Raw genomic sequence first — 23,552 nt, 5'->3', positions numbered from 1 at the left:
ACAGTTGTACTCTACATATTTCTTCCACATTCTTGGTACCTTCCTTCCTGCATGGCTTCTGAGGAAACATATTTTGAGCGATTTCACCAAAAACGGTGGCTAAAATGACCAGTTACTGATAAGTGGCCCCAAATGGAAGGGCTGTTTTGAGATTAGCCTCTAGAAACCAGTTGCGGTTTAAACGTTACAAACCAGTGTGTTACCCCGGCATCTCAGCATATAACACACCACTGCATACACGTGACATCATTAATGCCCTCTGATTAATTCGTTTATATCGGACAACAGTTTGGCATGTCGATATTTTAACTATCCTGCAAAATACCTCCTTCCCAGAATTCAATTTCTATGTGTGTTGTGAAAATGCAATGCAAGTGTCATGATGCTGGAACCTTTTGAAGCATCACAAATTGTGTGAACATGTCTTTAAGAACCACGTTGTGTTATTTTTTTCTTCTAAAAAGTCGTCTTTCTTGAGACATAAGATTCTGCCAACCCAGTCGTTGGTGCTCTTGCATTCTAACAATGTAACCCGACATCTGCTGCTGGCATCTAATTTTAGTAAGGAGCAGGGCTCTTTCGGTGACATTGTATTGTGGAATGTTTTCGGTGGGAAACGACATACAAATATATGTATAATTATATTTCCGCAGGTACATACCAGGGCCAGTGGACTGGAGGGATGCGTCATGGTTATGGTGTCCGTCAAAGTGTCCCATATGGGATGGCCACTGTCATCCGCTCCCCACTCCGCACCTCACTGGCCTCTCTCCGCAGTGAACAGAGCAATGGCACCGTGCTCCAGGACACCCTGTCGGACAGCCCTGCTGGGACACGTGGCGGCTTTGTGCTCAACTTCCATTCAGACTGTGAGGGCTCAGAGAAAAAGAAGGGCCTCTTTCGCCGTGGCTCCCTGTTCGGCAGCCTCCAGAGGCTGCGCAAGTCTGACTCACGTTCGTCGATCTCCAGCAAGCGCAGCTCAGCACGCAGCGACACCACCATGAGCCGCATCAGTTCCAGTGATGCCAATTCCACCATCAGCTTTGGGGACGGTGACCAAGCCGATGACTACCTGCCAGAGGACAACGTTGATGCCACCACCACTGAGTCCTACATGGGAGAGTGGAAGAATGACAAGCGCAGCGGCTTTGGCGTCTCAGAGCGCTCCAACGGCATGAAGTATGAGGGAGAGTGGCTTAACAACAAGCGCCACGGCTACGGCTGCACCATCTTTCCCGACGGCTTCAAGGAGGAAGGAAAATACAAGAACAACGTACTGGCTCGGGGTATCAGGAAGCAGCTGATCCCACTGAAGAACACCAAGACCAAACAGAAGGCTGATCGTGCTGTGGAGGGGGCTATCAGGGCAGCAGCCATCGCCAGAACAAAAGTGGAAATTGCTACCTCCAGGTAAAAGTCCCAGTTTTTTATGATAATCTCAAAAACCTGCAACTTAATCACCTAGTTCAGCCTTAGTTCTTCATTCAGAACAAACGCAGCATGCCAGGCATGAGACAACATGAACACTAATACTGAACCCCAGTCAGGCAGGGATGACTCAAGAGAGGGAAGCATATGAGCTGGTTTCTATAAAAGATGCATTATCAATTGTTTGGAATGTATTTTGGCTTCACCAAACAGGATACTGAACAAGGAGAAGTGAAATGTAAACTCTATACAAAACCGAGACAGACATGCATGGTACAACATGGGAATGGCCCTACATCAGAAAGTGGCTGGTGAAAGGCTGAGCCAGTCTGGCCAAACCATGTCTTTCCTGGCCCAACCGAGGCAGTCTACCAATGCCAAGAGGGGCCTCACATGACACCAGCCCAGATAAAGCTCTTATGTTGGGGGACATCAGCTGGGAGGATAGTGTAAGCGGTGGGAGAGGAGGAGATGCCGTGACCTCGATTAGTACTGAACTTTCAAAATGTTAATGCCTTTACAACATCCATTGTATGTTGTCGGTCTTGGGAGAGAGATCCCTCCTCTGTTGCTCTCCCTGAGGTTTCTTCCTAGTTTTTCTCCCTGTTAAAGTTTTTTTTTTTTTAGGGAGTTGTTCCTTATCTGATGCGAGAGTCTAAGGACAGGATATTGTGTTGCTGTAAAGCCCCTTGAGGCAAAATTGTAATTTGTAATATTGGGCTATACAAATAAAACTGACTTGACTTGACTTGACTTGACAAGCATACTCATGGCCAAAGTGATTCTCCAAATCAGCAGTTTCTAGCAAGCATTTACTAATGCTGCTCAATGTGAAAAAGACTGACGCAGATAAAACGAGATCACTGACGCCATTACAAACTACACAGTCATGAGTCCCCATGGTTGCTGTGGAACATAGTGGTTTCAGCAGACTATTTCAAACCATTGACAAGAGATACGGCGTGTCTTCAAAAAAATATTTTTCACAAACTGGAGTGCCCAACATTTACAAAAAATACCGTGAAAATATAGTTGTTGGCTCACATAATCTTTCAGCAGATCACGTAATGCAGATTTTAGTTGTCAGGGAGCCATGATAGTAGTAAAAAAACAGTGGCATTTTTGAACCAGTTTAAAAGAAATTATCTTTATTTTCTTAATTATCTAGGTAAATGAGTGAAATAATTGTGATATTGACTTGAGGTCAGATTGCCCAGCTGTAATTGACGGTACTATTGACAACTGAGCTGGCTCTGACTGTCTGCCAGTGCTGATAGATGTGCTGGTACATCTAAATCAAACAGAGCCATTGTCTGCAGCTGTGTTTATTCTGCTATGCTTACCCCACAGAGTACCAAGGCCACCCTGCCATGTAGATGTCAGCAAACTCACTAAAATGGTTTAGTTACTCCTTAATGCCACCATGCATAAACTAACCACAGTCAGACAATTTCAGTTTACATTACATTTGCTATCATTTGAGTAGTATCCTAATATGAATCAATAGTGAACAACAGAAGTTTGAGGAATAAAAGTCCTTTAACCATATTGTAAACAAAAGCTGACCAATGCTAATACATAGCATTACAGCAACCTATAGAGTTAAGCCAGTACTATGGCTTAGGGTTTAAAAAAAACCTGTCAAAACTCAAAACCTTCATTTTCAGTAATGCCTTGACATATGATTTATTTTCTTTAATTGTTTTTCGAAAGATATGCATTTGTCAGTTGACAACAGAGTTTGATTGACAGCAGAAACAATTTAAATGCCAAACAACTTGTAAAATCGTGTGATATAATAAAGGACTTTTTTGGTTCAGAACCAGCTGACACATCCCCAAAATGCAGAAATGTAAAGTTAAAAAGGCAGTAAACATTTCTTCCCATCTTTTGAGTGGAAAAATTTCAGTATGGGCTTAGGTTGGAAGAGCTAATTGGTCTCGTAAGTAAAACAAAAGAGACCACGTCACATGACTGCTTTGATGGAGAACTTTTTTCCCCCTTTTTCCTCCCAAATTTGGCATGTACTTTTTGCCCTTCTGTTGGGTCTCACTAAGGAGCACCCATAACACTTTTTCACTGCCGATGCTGAGTATGAATCTTTAAGTATCAGCCAACACTGAGTACCGATCTGATCCATCGCTTTTGCTGAACAGTACAGACTTAGACCATTAGTTTGTGGTCAATGGGCAAAGTAATTGAGATAAAATCACTTTTTTGTACCATTGATGAAATACTGATTTCCATGTGGCAAAAATGCAGTACATGCAGACATTTTTCTTTTAATTGTGACGTGTTACTCCTGGCTTTTGGTATAAGATTTTAGTGTTTGGTGAAGTCCCCCATACCTATACTCTATTCACCCCTAGTATCAGCCTGATAACTGATACCAGTATCAGTATCGGTACTTCTGTAGATCCCACCATTGCTTGACCCCTATGATAGATGGGGAGGCCGAAGACTTCTATGTGTATCCGATATGTGTGGAGGTGCCACTTCTTTTTACCTCCCAGCTGCAGGTTTCTCCGAGGGAATATAACACATTCAGAGGCCCATCCTATGTCCCCCAGATCCAGCCACAGATGTTCAGGCTATACCCAACCATTTTTAGGAGTAACTATTTGCAATGTTTAGACAGGGTACACCTGCCAGTTCACCATCCAGAAGTGCTGTCAAGTGTGCTCCCTGTGACGCCCAGTCAAGCCAGAAGCAACGCGAGAGGCAATGCCGGGATTCAAACTAAGAACTGCTGGGATGCCGAATGTAATATGCTGCTGTGCCACCTGAGTACCTTGAGTGAGAAAATCTAAACTTTCACTTACTGCCGGGGGAAAATGCACATTACAATTTTCTTTGAGACACCATGTGGTGCCACCTGGACACATCATTAGTAATGAACCTGGGTTCATCAGGTGTTTCGGGTCAGACATCCTCGCCTGAGCGACCCAGCCAGGGGTGATAAAGCTCTGACTTGTGTCCAAGTAGCACATTATGCCACATGACACGCCTATTCACCCAAAGCTAATGGGAAGCCTTTTCCGTGGCTTCCACGCTGTTCCTAATGACTCTTCTTTGCAGCCCACAAATTCCCAAGAGTCCCAGGACCCGGTGTAGAGACTGGTCTGCAAAGCCCCTGCAGCCCACTTCAATCGGCTCACAGTGGGCCTTCCACCCATTCCTCCGACTCTCAGCTACCAGATCGGCATACCTGGCTCTTTTCCTTTCTTGTGCCGGCTCAATCCGATCTTCCCAGAGGACAGTTAGCTCTAGCAAAACTACTTGCTTGGTTGCCATGGACATCAGGACCATGTCTGACCCGAGTGTGGTAGCTGTGATGGTGTACGGGAACCTCAGATGTCTCCCTAGGTTGACCAGGAAGTTCCACTCCCTTGCTGTTGCGAACAGCCCACCCTGGGCCTTTAGCTGGGGCTTCTCCCCTGCTTGAACAAAAGTGATGATGCATTTTGTTGGGTGTTGCTGCTTGCTGTAGCTGATCCCAGTGTAGATGGTGTCTGCTACTGCCCACAGAAGTTGGTCATGGCGCCAACGATACCACCCCTCTCCCAAGGCCTTTGGACAACAGTTCAGGATGTGCTCCAAGGATCCCCTTTTCTGGCAGAGTTGGCAAGCAAATGAGTCTGCCAGGCCCCAGCTGAACAGGTTGGAAGAACGGAGGACATCATACACTGACTAGACCAAAAACTTGAATCGGTTTGATTCCACCTTCTGTAGTTCTGCCTAGGTGATCTTTCAGCCGGTTGTATTCTCCCACTTGGTCCAGGCCCCCGGCTTGCACATACCCACCATTCTGTGGGTCGCGGGCTTCCTCCATCTCCTCTTGGATCAGCTTTCGCCTCTTCTTTCCTCTGGTTTTACCGTAGCAAGGTCTTGAGTTGCTCCTGAGCCCAGCCCAACCAGTTGCCACAGTGCCCATCAGGATGCTGTGCCGCAATCTTGCCTTAGCCTGCTCAACTGCCTCCTGCATGTGCTACTTCCTTCCTGTCCTGACTTCAATACCCACAGAGGAGACCTTGGTGTCAGCAGAATTTCGGTAGAGCGGGACTTCTCTGGCTTGGGTGATCTTGAATTCCTCTGCCAGACTGCTGAGAGGAAGCTGTAGCTTGTGCCTATAAAGGGCAACGCTGCTTAGACTCCGTAGCAGGTCCAGCCACCTGCACACGAACTAGCTGATCTTCCATTCAAAGCCCTCCCATGCTGATGATTGGGACTTCGTAGATTAGCAGTGGCCTGAGGAGTTGAGGCAGGATTTCATGTTGATATATCCAGGCCTTGAATTTTCCAGGAAGCTCTGACTTGTCCACCACGGAGAGCCAAGTGTTGAGGTCATCACTGGTCGCCTGGTGTGCAGCTGTGTCTTACAGATTGATGTTGAAGATCTTACCCAGACTCTTGATTGGCTTTTCAGTCACAGATGGAATTTGGGTGACTCCCAAAGAGAAGCTGAACCGGTCAGTTATTCTTCCTTTTCTGATGACCAGAGACCTGGATTTTGTGGGCCTGAAGCTAATTCTTGCCCATGTAATAAGCTATTCAAGTTCTTGAAGGAGCCAACTGTATCTGGGGACTGATGTAGTTGTTGTTGTTAGGTCATCCATGAATGCTCTGATCGGGGATTGTCGGGTGCCAGATTTGGACCGGGGACCTCTGCTTCCGGAGACTTCACAAGCATATTCATGGCCAATGCAAAGAGAGAGACAGAAATTGCGCAGCCAGTGACGATACCCTTTTCTAGCCGATGCCAGGCTGATGTCGAGGTCCTAGAAATCACCCTCAGTCTAAAGTTGTTGTAATAGTAGAGGATGAGGTTTTTGATCTTCTGTGGGAAGTGGTGTCTGATCAGGGCCAATTTGGATTGATCTCATAGGCATTAGCAAGGTCCAACAACAGCACTGCCAGGTCTCTCCTGCTTTGGCCCCTCAGGCCAGGACTCTGCAGTCTACACCCATTTACAGGCCAGTGGCCACTCCTTTCAGGATGAAGATGTGCACATCCTTGATTAGGAGGAATGCTGGTTTGAACAGGGAGTCAAAGAGACCATCGATGTGACAGGAGAATGACTATCCCTGAACTGGGAGGGGGGGGCTAAGAGTACATCTGTCACCATCTTACAATGCTGTGATTGCAACCATTCCAAAATCCTCTGTGAATAGTACACATGGCCATTGTAACTCTGTTAATGGTCATGGCAATTTGCATTTGAAACCGATCATTGTTTTCGGTCGTTATGCCACTGTATTGTTTATAAGGGTGCAGGTACCTGCAGTGAGTTGAGACTGAAGAGGTCACTTAGATGAGTGATGAAACGTTTCTCTCTCAATAAATGTTGTGTCCTGATGAACTGATTCACCTTTCTGTGAATACCATCTCATGTTGCCTACACCTTAACTCTTACCATACTTACCTATCCTCCACTGGTCTTGTTTTATATGTCAGATCAAGTCAGTTTTGACAACATGGAAAGAGGATTACAGAATTATAATGAAATTATAAAATATATGAAGAAAATGATGAGGAGGATGCCAAGCAGTATCCAGATGCCACCGAAACAGCCCAGCCCATATATGCTTACATTATGTTGCGCGTTTATACTTAAAAAGCTGCCAGAATGCAGGAAAACTGAGGTCTTAAGGTTGGCAAGTACGACTGTCACTTATATCACAGCCTTATTTCTGGATTTCTAACTGTTCTCTCATGGGTTCAGAAACACTGGGCTAATTGTTGATGTCCAGAATAAATCTTATTTTACTCTCAGTACTTATTTGGGGACACCCTGTTATCTGACTGGTAAGGAATTAATCTGATTAAAATTATCTAACTATTTTAGGAACTTCAAACTTACATACATAAAACGGCACAAGGAAAGCAGGGGTATCTTTAAGTGTAGAAACTAATGTATTGAAAGTGGAAATCCTTATGAACATGCAGTCATGTTTGAGTCACCAAAGGGATTTGCACATCAACCTCTTGAAATACCGGTGGAAAAAAAAGCACAAAACCATAAGACAAGAAAATATTGCTAATACACAAAACTATGCATGAGGCAAACTATGTTATACGGCAACATTTGATGGAACCGTTTCAAGAATGGTCATTGAAGATGGTATTAACAGATTAAGGCTAGCTCTTATGAAGCACTCTGGCTGCCCTTTTTCTTGTTCTTGAGAATATCCCTCCCTTTTCAAGCAGTTCTGAGTAAATGATGAATCATGGCATATGTCAAGACGTGCAAAAGCCAAATAGAACATTACTTTGTCTCTTAGGGGTTGTGATGAGATAAGATGGATAATTTGAGCCTCGTGGCAATGTGGTTCCAGTTAGGACATGCCATGCCATGTTTGCCATGTAGTTAGTGCTGGCAGTATCACATAGACCTGGCAATGCAATTACTTGACCTGACTATTACTGAAACAAGTAATAACCCGGGTAAAAACACGGGTGCATATATCTTGCATAATGCCAAAACATTTCTAAGTCCCAGAAATTTTTGTTTATATAGGTGAAAAAATCAAAGATGCTCAGAATCATCTGAAATGCCGAGAAAAGTGGTTTTTAGCCATTATTAGAAAAATGCATATTTTGCATATTTATGCATAATTATGCATAATTTTAATTTTCTGGGATTTTTCCCTTACTATCTGAGACAATACCTACCACCTCCAAAAAGAATTAGGATCATAAGTGCTTTAGTTTTCGGTCCCGCTATCTACACTAACTAACACACACACACTAACACCACACACACACACACATTACGAAAATATATGAGTAGATACGTGTATTTATATTTATTATTGTATTTATTATTATATTTATATTATTATTATTATTTTATATGATATTACTATTTTTATACTTTTGAGGGAGGTTTTTTTTGGCTGATGTTCAGACTAAGTAAATACTTGTAAGACGTCACTTTGGCCTCAGTGAACCGGAGAAGAGGTTATCGGGGATGGTTTCATCCTCTTATTTCAGAGCAATACATCTGAATGATTTTCTCTCTACTAGTGTAGTATAATGACCAGGAAATAATAGGCCTAAAATAAACCCGCGTCATGCTCACACGTGACTCTGGGGTTGTCTGGTTCACGAGTCTTGAGACTTCTCCAGCTCAGAAACGAGGATGATACCAGGGGAAACTTCAGGTCACCATCAGCAGAGTACTGAGATTCTCCCATGACGGTGGCCAGTCCATATGCTGCGTCCTCGTTCAACCGGTCACAGCTTCTCTATCGTAGAAATAAGCTGGACGGATGATAAATTCATAGACAGCGATCCAACATGCATGTAAACCAGCGGCGGCTGGTGCTAAACTTTTTTTGGGGGGGGGGGCGCAATGTACCTGGGCGCAGCCCACCTGACAGCTGCTTTAATGTCCACACAGTCCCAGAGTTATTCAGAAGGACCATGTAGCCTATAGAGTTTATCAGGGTTGGTAGACGGTGGATGATTGACAGTCGAGACGAGGCGTCGTGGTGGGTGTGAACATGATTGACAGCAACGAGAATTGTCCAATCACATTAGAGCAAAAAACATTAAAACAATACCAATTCACTGCCAACAAAGTGGGCGTGTCTGGGGCGGCACAGAACAGCGCCCCCTGGAAAATCTGAAGAAACCAATCAGACAGCAGCCTCAGGTCACCTGCTTGCCACAAGTCTGAGGGCTTACATATGGTATGGTTTGGCCGGCGCCCCTCACCCAGGAAGTATATGTATTCAGACAGGAAGTATATGTATTCAGACAGGAAGTATATGTATTCAGACAGGAACCAACCAAACACCATTTGAACCAATATTTAATGCTGCTAACAGGCGCTCACAGCCTGGCAACACTTTTATTTAATCATTATTTGCATTAGACAACTACATTATATTTAACACGTTTAAGTAGATTTTCATCTCGATGTTTGAAGGGGGCGGCGCCCCAGCGCCCTCTACTGGCCAGCCGCCACTGGACACAAAAGCCGAGAGACTCAGCCACTCACATACTGACATGCACAAACTGACACACACGGACAAAATCATGTTGAGACACACGAAGGCAGACAGCCACTCATCATACTCCTCATCCTCAGTACACAGACACACATGAGTACACACAGACACACACCGCGGGGCTCAAACATGCACAAAGTAAGGCACAGACACCAGCATGCGGGCCTCCTAATCCGCGGCCGAGTGGTGGTAGAATGTCAGAAATGGGGGCATGGACCTGGGAAGGTTGCTGCGTGGTCACAGTTGACAGGGGGTAGGAGCTCAGGGACGTGTAGAAGTGTTCTGGCTCACGTCACTTCTCCCGTCATCTGGGCAGGAGCCCGCGAGGGAGGGAAGAGGAGAGCGGAGGGCTGTCAAGTTAGAGGAGTGGGGGAGAGAGGGGCAGAGAGAGGGGGAGAGAGAGTGGGGGAGAGAGTGGCAGAGAGAGTGGGAGAGAGAGTGAACGGCTCAGCGTTTCAGTGTGGGTGGTAGAAAGACCAAACTGAGCCGGTCCTTGGCTAGCTTGCGCACGTGTGTGTGTGTGTGTGTGCGTTCGTGTGCATTTGTGTGTGTGTGTGTGTGTGTGTGTGAGTGGGTGGATGTGCATGCGTCAGAAGTAGGGCTGCCTAAATAAGGTCAGGCAGGAGGAGGCTTATCAACAGCTGACATGTATACGGTCTCACACAGTCCCCTCTAGCCCCCCCCAAACTCTCTCTCTCTCTCTCTCTCTCTCTCTCTCTCTCTCTCTCTCTCTCTCTCTCTCTCTCTCTCTCTCTCTCTCTCAGTAGGCTCTTCATCTGATATCCCACTTTGTTGAACTAGCTGGCCCGAAATGTGTTTATAGGAAGACCACCCCTCCAACTGTCCTGGGTAATTCGGTCTTCTCAGGTGGGTGGGTGCGTTGTTGTAGGGACCCGCATGTGAAAATTCTCCTTTTGTTTTAGATTTGTCGTTTGTGCAGAGGGGCCATGAACTCCTTCACTTCCCCGGCGTACTCAACCCAGATATCGGGTCGTGCATGTCATTTTGACTCGCCACGTGTCAGGCAGTCGGTCCCCGGTGTGTGTCCCCGGTATGTGTCCCCGGTGTGTGTCCCCGGTGTGTGAGCTCGTTTGTCTGATAAGGGATTCTGGGTCTCTTAAGAGTGGCTTTTGAGCCTTTTGCCAGTTCATTTCCTTCAGCTGGCTTGTCTAAAGATGTCACGCTGAACTATCAAAGCACGCGACCTCCTGACCCCAGTGGGCAACACGGTGTAAACCCAGAAAAGAGATGTTTTCTAAAGGCCTCTACACACCGGGACGCGACGCACTGACCACACGGAAATGCTAAACCGAAGCACTCGCCTTCCGCCTCAGAGCTATTCATATGATCTGGACTTGCTGCCTGTATTTGTGACATTGGGTTTCTGTTGCAAACTGGTGAGACGCGAGGGCGACTCAGCCCGGTGGGATCAGACAGGGCGGTCCGTTGCGTGGGCTCTCTTCCTCTTCCCTCCGGAGTCTCTGGGGACCCCCCGCCCGTTGCTGTTCCGGCCCCCGCCGAGCACATTTCTTCTGTTGGGGTGCCTCACGACCAGCTCCGGGTCGGCAAGGAAGGGTTGCCTTGCTATCAGCGCTACTACCGGGCTCGGAGAGCTGGCGCTGGATCGGCTGGGGGAGCTTGGTCTGCGGCGTCCAGACCACGGCCCTGCCTGGAGCTGTGCCTGAGGGGGAGACACCGAGGGCGGTCTGGCAGGACGTGGAAGCGGGGAAGGCTAAGCTAACTGCTAGCCCATGCAGACCGACAGTCATCCTGGCTGGCTGGTGTTCGGTCTCCGGACGGTGGGGTTTTTGGACTGTGTTTTTTGAGGTTTTCGGATGTGTGTTTTTGTCTTTTGTGTTGCACTGCTGAGGGAAACGGAGTTTTGTTCGTTTTGTGTTCGTAGTGTGTAAAATGAAATGACAAACAAACTGTTCCCGATTCCTGATTCCTACACCCACAAGTAAACTCATAAGCTAGCCACCACCTCCACAGCCTGCTTGTACCATGAGTTCAGTGTGTTTGTAATTTGTGTGTCCGTGGTGAAACAACACAGCGGGGTGAGAAACAGTCAGCAGGTCAGCCTTTCTCACTGGGAGTTGTGACGTTCGTTCCTCGAAACGTGATTGGTTGAGGCCTTTATTCATGGCGCGAAATCTCAGAAAAACCCACGTGGTTCCGAAAGAAATACTGCATCACTTTTTCGCCGCGTAACATTTGCGCTCTGTTTGAAATGACTCACGACAAAAACAATTTCAAAACAAAACAAAAAAATTTCAAAACAAAACAAAACAATTTCAAAACAAAACAAAACAATTTCAAACCAAAACAAAACAATTTCAAAACAAAACAAAACAATTTCAAAGCAAAACAATTTCAAAACAAAACAAAACAATTTCAAAGCAAAACAAAACAATTTCAAAACAAAACAAAACAATTTCAAAGCAAAACAAAACAATTTCAAAACAAAAAAACAAAACGAAACAATTTCAAAACAAAACAAAACAATTTCAAAACAAAACAAAAGAATTTCAAAACAAAAAAAACAAAACAATTTCAAAACAAAACAAAACAAAACAATTTCAAAATAAAACAAAACAATTTCAAAACAAAACAAAACACATTGTCGTGCAAATGAGTTGCAGGACAAAGCGCCCCGGTGTGCAGAGGCCTTAACTCTGAACAGCTGTATTTCATAGACACCAGAGGTTTTACTCGCTGCTCTTGGTGGCAGTTTATTGGCCACTAATCCACTATTGCTACACGTTACTCTTTGTTTTTACTTTTGCCCTCTGTTTTGTTGCTCTCCCCAAGGTGTCTTCCAACCTTTTCCCAGCCTGTTAAAGGTTTTTAGGAAGTTGTTCCTTATCCAACGAGAGGGTCTAGGGACAGGATGTTGTGTTGCTGTAAAGCCCCCGGGGGCACCTTAGTAAGTGGTGATATTGGGCTGTTCAAATAAAACCGACTTGACTTTTTATTTGATGACATGAATCCAGTTCCCTTTCATCACCAGAACAACACCTTTTCTCAGAAGGTGATTCTGTTACGGATACACTGTCTCTGCTTATAACCTGGGATGCTTTAATCCCAGGTGACACAAGACTGGCATGCTGCCATGCTGCCACGCTGCCATGCTGCCACGCTGCCATGCTGCTATGTTGCCATGCTGCCATGCTGGCATGCTGCTATGTTGCCACTATGCCATGCTGGCATGCTGCTATGTTGCCACTATGCCATGCTGGCATGCTGCTATGTTGCCACTATGCCATGCTGCCATGCTGGCATGCTGCTATGTTGCCATGCTGCCATGCTGCCATGCTGCTATGTTGCCATGCTGCCATGCTGCCATGCTGCTATGTTGCCATGCTGCCATGCTGCTATGTTGCCACGCTGCCATGCTGCTATGTTGCCTTGCTGCCATGCTGCTATGTTGCCACGCTGCCATGCTGCTATGTTGCCACGCTGCCATGCTGCCATGCTGCCATGCATGACCACGCACTTCCGACTACTGAAGAGAGAAGCCAGGTAGCTGTGCTCTCTCCTGTCATGAAGACCGTGTTACATCTAGTGCTACCCCCTCCCTCTCTCTCCCTCTCTCCATCTCTCTCTCTCCCTCTCCCTCGCTCTCTCTCCCTCTCCCTCTCTCTCTCTCCCTCTCTCCCTCTCTCCCTTTCTCTCCCTCCCCCTCTCTCCCTCTCTCTCTCTCCCTCCCTCCCTCCCTCCCTGCCTCTCTCTCCCTCTCTCCCTCGCCCTCTCTCCCTCCCTCCCCGCTATCTCCATCTCTCTCTCTCCCTCCCTCTCCCTCTCCCCCTCTCTCCCTCTGTCTCTCTCTCCTTCTCTCCCCCTCTCTCTCCTTCTCCCTCTCTTGCTCCTCCCTCTTCTCCCTCTCTTTCCCTGTCTCTGTCTCTCTCTGTTTTCGTTGTCACTGGGTTGTGAGAGTATATAGGTAGTCTAAGTTGTGTGGGCCTCTGAGAATGTTCTAGATTACATGCCACCCCATGCCACCCCATGCCACCCCATGCTACCCCATGCCACCCCATGCCACCCCATGCTACCCCATGCCACCCCATGCCACCCCATGCCACCCCATGCCACCCCATGCCACCCCATGTCAGTACATTTGTCCACACTGAAAGAGGATGGTGAAACTATCATTTCACCTTTACTGAAAAGCCCAGCCCAGCTCAAAAGTGTAACACACACACACACACACACACACACACACACACACACACACACACACACACACACACACACCCGGGTAAAAGTGGAAGCATTTAGCTGATTTCTGTTCTTGCCCTGTGGCATGCCTCTAACACACCACCCTGCTTATCACATCAGTGGGTTTGACTCCTTCTGAGCCACCAGATCTCAACTTCTGCTATCCCGTATCAGCAGCGAGGATGCTGGAGTCCGAGGATGCTGGAGTCCGAGGATGCTGGAGTCCGAGGATGCTGGAGTCCGAGGATGCTGGAGTCCACTCCTCCGTCATACTTGTGTTGTATGGTTGGACGTTGGTATTGCTTCCAGCACTTCCAGCACACCTTCTGTGGTGCAACGTCACATATTACGTCTTTCGTGGGCCCTCTAGACTCTGGTGAAAATGTTTGATAATGAGGTCAGATGTTGTTGAGGTACCTAGAAGAAAAGACATGGCGACCATCTGCTACCGTTGTTTGGAGCCACGGACGGGCTGAAGGAAGAAGAAGGTGGTGGTGTGAGTTCTGCAGGGACAGAATCTGCAGGGACAGACAGAATCGGCTGCCTGTCTTGGAAGGTCACGCGGCTAGCAGAGCAAGTTGACCTTTGTGGGATTGCAGCGTTGCCTTCAGTTTGCTGGTTGTTGGTTATTAACATGAATTTAATATCAAACTAAAAAATAATGACACACACGCACACACACACCCACAGCTTGACCTGACACCTGACACTAAACTCTCATCCGTGACTCCTGACGAAGGCCTACGTGTCGGTCCAGGTGAACGCTAGCATACTCCTGCTTTTTGCTCTTCACTCTTCTCTCCAAAGACTTTGGACTCGTCCAGCACACTTTAACGTTGCAACTCTGCAGGGCGTCCGGGTGGCGTGGCGGGCTAGTCCGTTGCCTACCAACACGGGGATCGTCAGTTCGAACCCCCGTGTTACCTCCGGCTTGGTCGGGCGTCCCTACAGACACAATTGGTCGTGTCTGCAGGTGGGAAGCCAGATGTGGGTATGTGTCCTGGTCGCTGCACTAGCGCCTCCTGTGGTCGGTCGAGGTGCCTGTTCAGGGAGGAGGGGGAACTGGGGGGAATAGTGTGATCCTCCCACGTGCTGCGTCCCCCTGGTGAAACTCCTCACTGTCAGGTGAGAAGAAGCGGCTGGTGACTCCACATGTACAGGAGGAGGCATGTGGTAGTCTGCTGCCCTCCCCGGGTCAGCAGAGGGGGTGGAGCAGAGACCGGGATGGCTCAGAGAGCGGAGTGCTTGGCCAGGTACAATTGGGGAGAAAAAAGGGGGGAGGGAGTAGCAACTCTGGGTTTGATACTTGGACTCTGAGGAGTATTCATCATTTTAATCTTTTTAAAAATGTATGGCTTTTATTTTATTTCCTTGTTGACGCAGAAACAAACATCACATCTAGGGGCTCGGTAGTAATGGCTGCCTCGGTAGTAATGGCTGCCTCGGTAGTAATGGCTGGCTCGGTAGTAATGGCTGCCTCGGTAGTAATGGCTGGCTCGGTAGTAATGGCTGCCTCGGTAGTAATGGCTGGCTCGGTAGTAATGGCTGCCTCGGTAGTAATGGCTGCCTCGGTAGTAATGGCTGGCTCGGTAGTAATGGCTGGCTCGGTAGTAATGGCTGGCTCGGTAGTAATGGCTGCCTCGGTAGTAATGGCTGCCTCGGTAGTAATGGCTGCCTCGGTAGTAATGGCTGCCTCGGTAGTAATGGCTGGCTCGGTAGTAATGGCTGCCTCGGTAGTAATGGCTGGCTCGGTAGTAATGGCTGCCTCGGTAGTAATGGCTGCCTCGGTAGTAATGGCTGGCTCGGTAGTAATGGCTGCCTCGGTAGTAATGGCTGGCTCGGTAGTAATGGCTGCCTCGGTAGTAATGGCTGCCTCGGTAGTAATGGCTGCCTCGGTAGTAATGGCTGCCTCGGTAGTAATGGCTGCCTCGTCGCACGTTTCTTGTCATGACCTTGCCAACGCTTTGGGCTAGCCCACACATTTTCTCCAGGAAGTGTACTTGTGTTTGATTCATTACACATCAAGTTGATTATGAATATTGAAAAGGTGAAATGGATGTTGAGACGGCGATGATGAGAGAACTCCTGGAGGAAACACGAGGGCCGGCTGAAAGAGCTGACCAGATGATGTCGTAGGTGGTTATTAGGAAAATATTAAGCAGTCTACGCTCCAAGACCCTCTTTCAAAATATTCTGGCCTTTGTTTCTATGGAGAAAAAAAAGTATGAAGATTTCAAAATGTTTAATATTTCCATAAATTTCCTGATACAGCGCAAATGAACATCTTTTGGGAACCAGACAAGATCCTCACAATGCCCAAATACCAAGGAGATGTTCCTGCTGCACTGCCTCCTCATCCAGCCTCGTCACGTGTTGCCTCTTTTGACGTTCAAGTGCCCTCCACATCTGTCTGGCGACACATCTGGGTGTTCAGTAGATGTTGAAGGTCTTGTGGCAGGGCTGCAGGGCTCCAGGGCTGCAGGGCTGCAGGGCTGCAAGGCTGCAGGTCTGCAGGGCTGCAGGGCTGCAGGGCTGGAGGGCTGCAGGGCTGCAGGGCTGCAGGGCTGCAGGGCTGCAGGGCTGCAGGGCTGCAGGGCTGCAGACCTGCAGGGCTGCATGCCTGTGACGGCTCAGCCCAGCATGACACACACAGGTACACACCTGCAGGTTAAGTAACGGTTTAGTTTGGGGTTAAGGATGGGTAGTGGTGCAGCTCTCCACACATACCGGTACTGCACATTGATGCTTTGGCATAAGGGAGGATAGGGGACACCGTGGGATAGGCTTAGGCTCCCGTGTCCGGTGGCCTGAAAGAAAGGGCGGCTGGGTGTTGAGCTGCAGCGACCAGGTGATTCAGCAGAAGTGTTGCATTCATAGGCCCGTACTTTGGCTAAAACAAATGAATGTGACGTTTGTGTGTGTGTGTGTGTGTGTGTGTGTGTGTGTGTGTGTGTGTGTTCTCAGGACGTCTCACGCCCGTGCCAAAGGAGAGGCGGCGGACCTGGCTGCGCTGTCAGCTAGTCAGGAGTCAGACATCGCCAGAGCCGTGGCCAAAGAACTTTCTCCAGGCTTCCACCAGCCAGGTACTGTTCCACCAGGAGATGACGGAGCAGAGCAGAGTTAAAGGCGTCCCGGTAGCATAGTGGTGGTCTGTTCTGTTGCCTACCAACATGGGGATCGGCGGTTCGAATCCCTGTGTTACCTCCAGCTTGGATGTCTCTACAGACACAATTGGCCGTGTCTGCGGGTGGGAAGCCGGATGTGGGTGTGTGTCCTGGTCGCTGCACTAGCGCCTCCTCTGTTCGGTTGGGGCGCCTGTTTGGAGGGGAGGGGGGACTGGGGGGAATAGCGTGATCCTCCCACGCGCTACGCCCCCCTGGTGAAACTCCTCACTGTCAGGTGAAAAGAAGCAGCTGGTGACTCCACATGTACGGGAGGAGGCATGTGGTAGTCCGCAGCCCTCCCTGGATCGGCAGAGTGGGTGGAGCAGAGACCGGGACGGCTCGGAAGAGTGGGGCAATTGGCCGGATACAATTGGGGAGAAAAAGGGGGACCCCCCCCCCCCAAAAAAAAGAGCACAGAGCTAAAGCTTTGTCCACCACCTGCAGTATGAGCAACACAGGAGAACCAGGGCAGATCAGCAAGCTGCAAGTGTGTGTAGTGCAGTATTTATACATGCAGTACACACACAGAGTACATAGTCAGTACACCCACATATACACATAAACTCATGCATACACACATGCATGCATACGAGATACACACACATCCTTCACATCGATATAAACAGAGATAACATTCATACGCTATTCCTAGCACATTTTCAGGAGTGAATATAAACCCGTATCTGTCTCCCAGATTCACCAAGGAGACAGATTTGGACTGCGCCTCCCTCTGACCTTTCAGATGAACTGGCCCGATAGGGTTTTAAGCGAAGCTACCTGCGTAGATACCTGATCAGTGTTAGGCTGTTTTCCCACAGGGAGGTAGGAGCCCGGTGGTTGGCTGGGGCTGCTGGTGTTGGTGTCAGTGGTGGGATCACTGTGCCGCGGGGCCTCCTCTGGGACCCGGGGCATGCGGGGAATGTCTGGAAGCCTCTGAGCAGGTATCCTGAACCCGGCACAGGGCTGTAGGGCTTCTTTAACACCAAGGGGAGGTTGGGCGAATGCCTCCGCTGTGAAATCACCCAGGCCAGTACAGGCAGCATAACCAGGAGCTTAGCTGAAGGCGAATAAAACCCCGAATTACGGGACAAGCAGGCGAAGAGGATATTAAGAGTGTGGGCCAGGTTTAATCACACTCACCTTAAGGTCAAGTTAGCCTCTAGTAGTTCGAAGAAGCTTAAAACACAAGTGTATCTGCTAACAACAAGCACCCGAAGATGATCAAACCAATGAAAGTTGACTTTTTACACCAACTGTCCAAGAAACCAGATGGAAGCAGAGATTCGTCTGACAGCTTTACATCTTGTTGAGCGGTTTTTGGAATATAGTATTTGGCAGATTGTAAAAAAGGCAAACCAACTGTTGAGCCTTTGGAAATAAGATGGAGGAACAGGTAATACACAAACGTTCTACACTAGTCTCCTGATGTGGCGGTTTGCAGCGGGTCTCAGCGCCGTGTCGTGGCCGTGGACGGGGCGTAGAAGGAGGCGACTCTCAAGGACGGTTTTTCAGCATGTGTTGGCCCTGCAGAAGATCATGATAACACCTTTTCGGTCTCTCTTCTGCACCTCCGCTCCTCATCACCGCTAAACGGCGCTGTGAGGGAAGGCGGAAGCGCAGGAAGTGCAGGAGGTACAGAAGGAGTCACGGGAAGCAACAGCCTTCCCGCAGGGAATATTAATAACCGTGAATTAAACCAATAACTCAATAAGATAAAACTCACAAATACTTAACAGAATGATTAAATGATGAATAAATTCAAAAATACTAATTGGAAATAAAGAAATGAATTAAGTGCATTTCTTTTTAACTCCGTTACATTGGCTTCAAACGGCCTTAATTAAGTTCAAAAGGTGCTCCCTGTGGCGACCCATCTACACTTAGCCTGTGCCAACAGGACTCTGCGACATAAAGTTAAACTTTGAATTGGGCCTCCAGCTCGAGTGGGCAGCCTGGCACTTCCACGGCTTTCTGCCCAGTTGGGCTCCTTTGAAATGGGAGGTTACAAATTCAATACTGCTGGTGACTAGTCGAAATATATCAGATGCACTTGGGAATCGGCTGTACCACAGGTGGAAGAGCAGTACAGATTAGAGGGGGTCGTTTTACTGACAAGTGGGGCAGGAGGGAGGAATCGGAGCTGTGGTGGCAAATGAAGGTGCAACTGCATGTGTGTGTGTGTGTGTGTGTGTGTGTGTGTGTTGGTGTGTGTTAGAAGAGAGAGCTCAAGGCTGTGAACCAAGCAGAGAGACCGAGGGAGCAGCGACAGAAGCAGGAGGAGTGAGGTAATCGGAGAAATAAGGAAAGGAGTGATGCAAAGCCCGGAAAAAAGACTGAACGAAGCAGATTCCTGCGGACGAAACCGAAGCGCACAGACGGCTTTGGCTTTTAGATTTTACAGATGAAGCAGAAATGAGAGTCCGCCGTGTTGACCCGGTATCCCGTCCCGAAACAGCGAGGCTCTTTGTTTTAGCACCAAACAAAGCCAAGGCTGTGTTGAAGGGATCTCTGGTCCTTATTACCTCATGTTGATCTTTCTTAGATGTTGTCTACACGCCCTCCGCTCTCACCCCTCTTCTATCTGTCTGTTTTTGTGAATTTATATTTCAAAGTTCTCACTGGTGGTGCAGGTTTCTGGCCTCGGCATTCAGGTAAAGATACCAGTGTCCCCTGCTGCAGCGGCATTGCCTGGGGTTTTACTGATCTCGTACTGCTGCGTGTTGACTCAGAATGTCGATAGACCTCGGAGAGACATGAGATTCCTCTGCATTTATGCACGCATGATGTAAGAATATGCTCTCTGGTATATTTTGGACTAGTTTTTGAGGCTCTTTGGGCTGGATCTTTTTCATGACCTGGTAACGCTGCTCATTGGAATCAGGTCCAGCTGAGCTGCTCTAATGTTTTGGTGAGCAACCACCATATAAATGAGGTCTTTTGCCAACAGAATTTATTTTCCTCTCTTGTTAATCCCCCAAAGGGCACCATCTCTTTCCACCGCTCTGTGTCAGGGGCATTAGGTTAGCTGGCTATTGTGGTGTGTTACAGACTAGTCGGGTCTAGGGGTTAAGGGTTAAACACGCAATACTAATCCTAACCTGGGGTGTGTAGAAAAGAGGAAAAACGAGGGAAGAAACAGAAAGAAGGACTGATTTCCAAGACTAGAGAAATAGCCGGGATGTGGGCTAGCTTACCAAAGTAGCAGGCTAGCAGTTAGCAGGTCTCTCCGACAAGGCCTCGGCCATATGGGTCTCAGCTCCTGTAAACGGCGGACTCCGTCTTGGTAGGTTAGTTCAGTTTAGGTTGATGGCGTTGAGCTGGAGAGGGGTGAACTTGTCGTGTCCTGGACAGTGGGTTCAAAATGGCGTACAACACTGCTTAACCAGTCCAAGTATGTAAGAAAAGGAAGAAGGGAAAAAGGCAAATATAACCCCCATGACTTCTAACAGGTGCCCCTTGAGCAAATACAGGGTGCTCATGTTAGAGGCCATTCTGCTGTGCGGTTTATCAGAGTGATGGACAAGTGCATGAACAGTGCCTCTACCTAGCCTGTCAGTACTCCATACTATAACCTAACAACAATTCACTTCCATGTGACTCCAGGCCCTGACTACATACGACAGAGGTATAATGAGCCGGTGGAAGTGAAAGAGCCTCCTGAGGAGGAAAAGAAGGATAAATCTTCATCAAGTAGCCCTCATTTCTACCGCAAGGGCACAACTCCTAACCAGTCCCCGTCTGGCAGCCCGGATCCCAGTCCCCCTCCCTCACCTTCTCCTCCTCCTCCTCCTCCTCCTCCTCCTCCTCCTCCTGCCACAAAGAAGAGCTTTTTCAGCAGCAAAGCACCTGCAGCTGAGGCCCCGAAGCCTGCTGAGAGAGAGAACAAACCCTCGACAGCAGAGAGCTTAACTAAAGGTAGGCAACCAGGCTGGATGTTGTCAGTATGGTGAATAAGATGCATCTCCTAAAATACTGCCTTTACCGGCAATAATAATAATAATACTAAAGCTGTCTATTATTTTCGAAGACAAAGAAGGTACTTAAACCCACCCTGTCTGATTAGCTTCTGCCTGGCGAAATTCACTTCGCATTTACATAAAGTTGAGGCATTCTTAACTTTTTGACATGCTCTTCATCTGCTGCACTCCACCGTCAATCTCAGAATCCTTTGCACAAGACTGCCCCCTGCTTCCATAGAAAATGAGTGAGAGGTGCGGTTTTGTCTTCTTCACTGCGTTGGCATATGAACGCACCACTGGGCCTCATTAGATGCAAGTGCCTGAGCAAAGAGTAGAATATGAGTTTTCAAGTGAAATGTCAGCAAAATGCAACCAATTATAGCTTACTTTGCTGTATAAATGAGTAACGGGGGCGTCCAGGTAGCGTGGCAGTCTAGTTTGTTGCCTACCAACACGGGGATCACCTGTTCAAATCCCCGTGTTACCTCCGGCTTGGTAGGACGTCCCTACAGACACGGTTGTCCGTGTCTGCGGGTGGGAAGCTGGATGTGGGTATGAGTCCTGGTCGCTGCACTACGTCCCCCTGGTGAAACTCCTCACTGTCAGGTGAAAAGAAGCGGCTGGTGACTCCACATGTATCGGAGGAGACATGTGGTAGTCTGCAGCCCTCCCCGGATCAGCAGAAGGGGTTCAGCAGCGACCGGGACGGCTCGGAAGAGTGGGGTAATTGGACGGGTACAATTGGGGAGAAAAAGTGGGAACCCCCCCCCCCCAAAAAAGTGTAATAACTGAAAATTGTTCAAAGTGCGTTTGACTTCAGTCATGTAAAATAATTTCTGCAAATCCAGCCATTTAAAAACCCAGCTTTTCTTCTCTTTCCCCTCTATTTCCTGTTTTTCTTTTTAATTATTTAAATGTTTGTCTTTATATATTGCAGGCATAACAAAGGCAGCATCAAAGCTCTCTCTCAAACAGGAAGTGAGGCAGCAAGAGGCCAAGCCAGTTGCTCCCAATACAAATAGCAATAACCCCAGCAATGGGCAGATCCACTCCCAGTATCACGGTTACTACATCAAGGCTGATGTCAAGGTCCCACCTCCAGATGAACCAGCTGGTGTGGAGGACAACCTACACCCATCAATCCTTGCTCGCTTGCCACCACCTGCAAAACCGTATCAGGCACCCACACCAAAGGCGCTGCCTGCACGCACTCCTACACCCAGTCCTTCACCCACCCCTTCACCCACCCCTGTTAAAGAGAATACCAAAGCTGTAGAGCCTCCCAGGCTGAAGAAGCAGGATTCACACAAACCAAAAAGCCTTGCAGAAACCAAGAAAGCTAGTATGGAAATAACCCCTGAAATTATAGAGGAGTCGGTAAGTAGCCTTCTGTTACTGAATGGCTGCTCTTTGGTTGATGCTTGCCTCTGGAGACGGTTACTAGTATACTGTGATTGCATTTATGTTAACTATGGTGGGCCCCCAGTTGGACCCCTAACTCCAGGGGGGTTAGCAGCAAACCCTATCTAGAAAAGCTCGTAGCATTTCTGCCAGGTTATGTGTAGAAAAAGCTGTGGACATGATAATTTCTACCCTTGGCAGTATTTGTGTAAAGCTCAGTTGATTTGAGCTACACAGGACCAGTCAATAATACCTATACAGGGCCACACATACTATATCTGTGGTCAACAGATGATTATTTTGTTAATGAAATGGCGGTTCATTTTTTTGGATGCGGTAACATCTTGTACCAGTCAGAGTACTTCTGGAGATGAGAACGTGTTGTTGATGCTACAGCTAAAAATTCTGAATGAGATGCTGAAACCTCTCACAGACCGTTATATTTTTTAAAAAAAGAGAAAAAAGTGTCCATCTTAATCAAGCCACGTCCCCCCAGTATTTTTTGTCGTGGTTGTTCAATCAATAAAGATCAATAATCAAATGGATGGCACTAGGAGGGATTCTTCCCATCGACAAAATATGAGGATTAAGCCTGACGTTGTCAGAATGACGTGTTGTTGTCACCACCGTCCTCAGTGTATTGTTAATACAGATTACACATTCTGAATGAGAATAACTAGATTGCAAAAACCTGTCAACATTTTGATTCAGATTCTACAATTCTGTGTTATATAGGAGTCACTTTTAAAAGCAAAACATTCCATGAAGCTCATCAGCATCTACTGTAGAATGCACTACAGCAAACTAAGTAAATACCTGAAACCTCTCAAGATCTCGCCACAGAGGAATAGCAAAGATCCTCACTGCCAAAAAGTTGGCATGTTCTCAAATTTGTTTTGTAAATAATCCCCTTGTTTTAATATTGGTAATATGATACCAGTAGATATATAAAGAGCATAATGTTGACGACATATCACCTCCTCAACTTCTCTCTTTCATCCACAGAGCCCGAACTCCATCTTGGTGGCTCTTGTCATGCTGTTGAATGTTGGTCTAGCAATCATTTTTGTCCATTTCCTCACTTGACCAAGTCTGAACTCAGGTGAGAGTTTTGCCAGTATTCAATATAACCCTGCTTGTTTTTGTAAGAAAGCAGTAGCTGTAGATTTCTTAGCTGTGAAAGGCTTATTCTATGTTGACTCTGCTTGCCAGTTTTGACATTTGATAAGGTTTCATCATGTAAAAAGTCATTAAGTTCTCACAGTAGAGGACAATATAAATATCTAATGATGTCAAATCCATATTTTCTCATACATTTGTATTTTGACCTGTAATTTTTTAAGAAAACAGGGAATTATTGTATCAGA

The 23,552-nt window shown here is 47.4% G+C and overlaps 1 protein-coding gene across 2 annotated transcripts in view; it reads left to right on the top strand.

The window, feature by feature from the left end:
• The window catches only part of LOC130124091 (junctophilin-1-like), a 55,256-nt gene extending 31,985 nt beyond the window's left edge, over positions 1 to 23,271 (top strand). Inside the window, exons 2-7 of one of the 2 annotated variants that reach the window (XM_056293485.1) lie at positions 654 to 1,410; positions 16,626 to 16,744; positions 20,429 to 20,740; positions 21,722 to 22,006; positions 22,061 to 22,161; positions 23,191 to 23,271. In XM_056293485.1, coding sequence (XP_056149460.1) covers positions 654 to 1,410; positions 16,626 to 16,744; positions 20,429 to 20,740; positions 21,722 to 22,006; positions 22,061 to 22,161; positions 23,191 to 23,271 — 1,655 coding nt within the window. Of the gene's footprint in view, positions 1 to 653; positions 1,411 to 16,625; positions 16,745 to 20,428; positions 20,741 to 21,721; positions 22,162 to 23,190 lie in introns of both variants that reach the window. The other variant, XM_056293484.1, reaches the window with a different exon arrangement.
• The last annotated feature ends 281 nt before the right edge of the window (positions 23,272 to 23,552 follow it).

The sequence above is a fragment of the Lampris incognitus genome, chromosome 14, assembly GCF_029633865.1.
Source record: "Lampris incognitus isolate fLamInc1 chromosome 14, fLamInc1.hap2, whole genome shotgun sequence".
Classification (NCBI taxonomy): domain Eukaryota; kingdom Metazoa; phylum Chordata; class Actinopteri; order Lampriformes; family Lampridae; genus Lampris; species Lampris incognitus.
The sequence above is the reverse complement of the archived record's forward strand: the minus strand, read 5'-3'. Positions and strand labels throughout refer to the sequence as shown.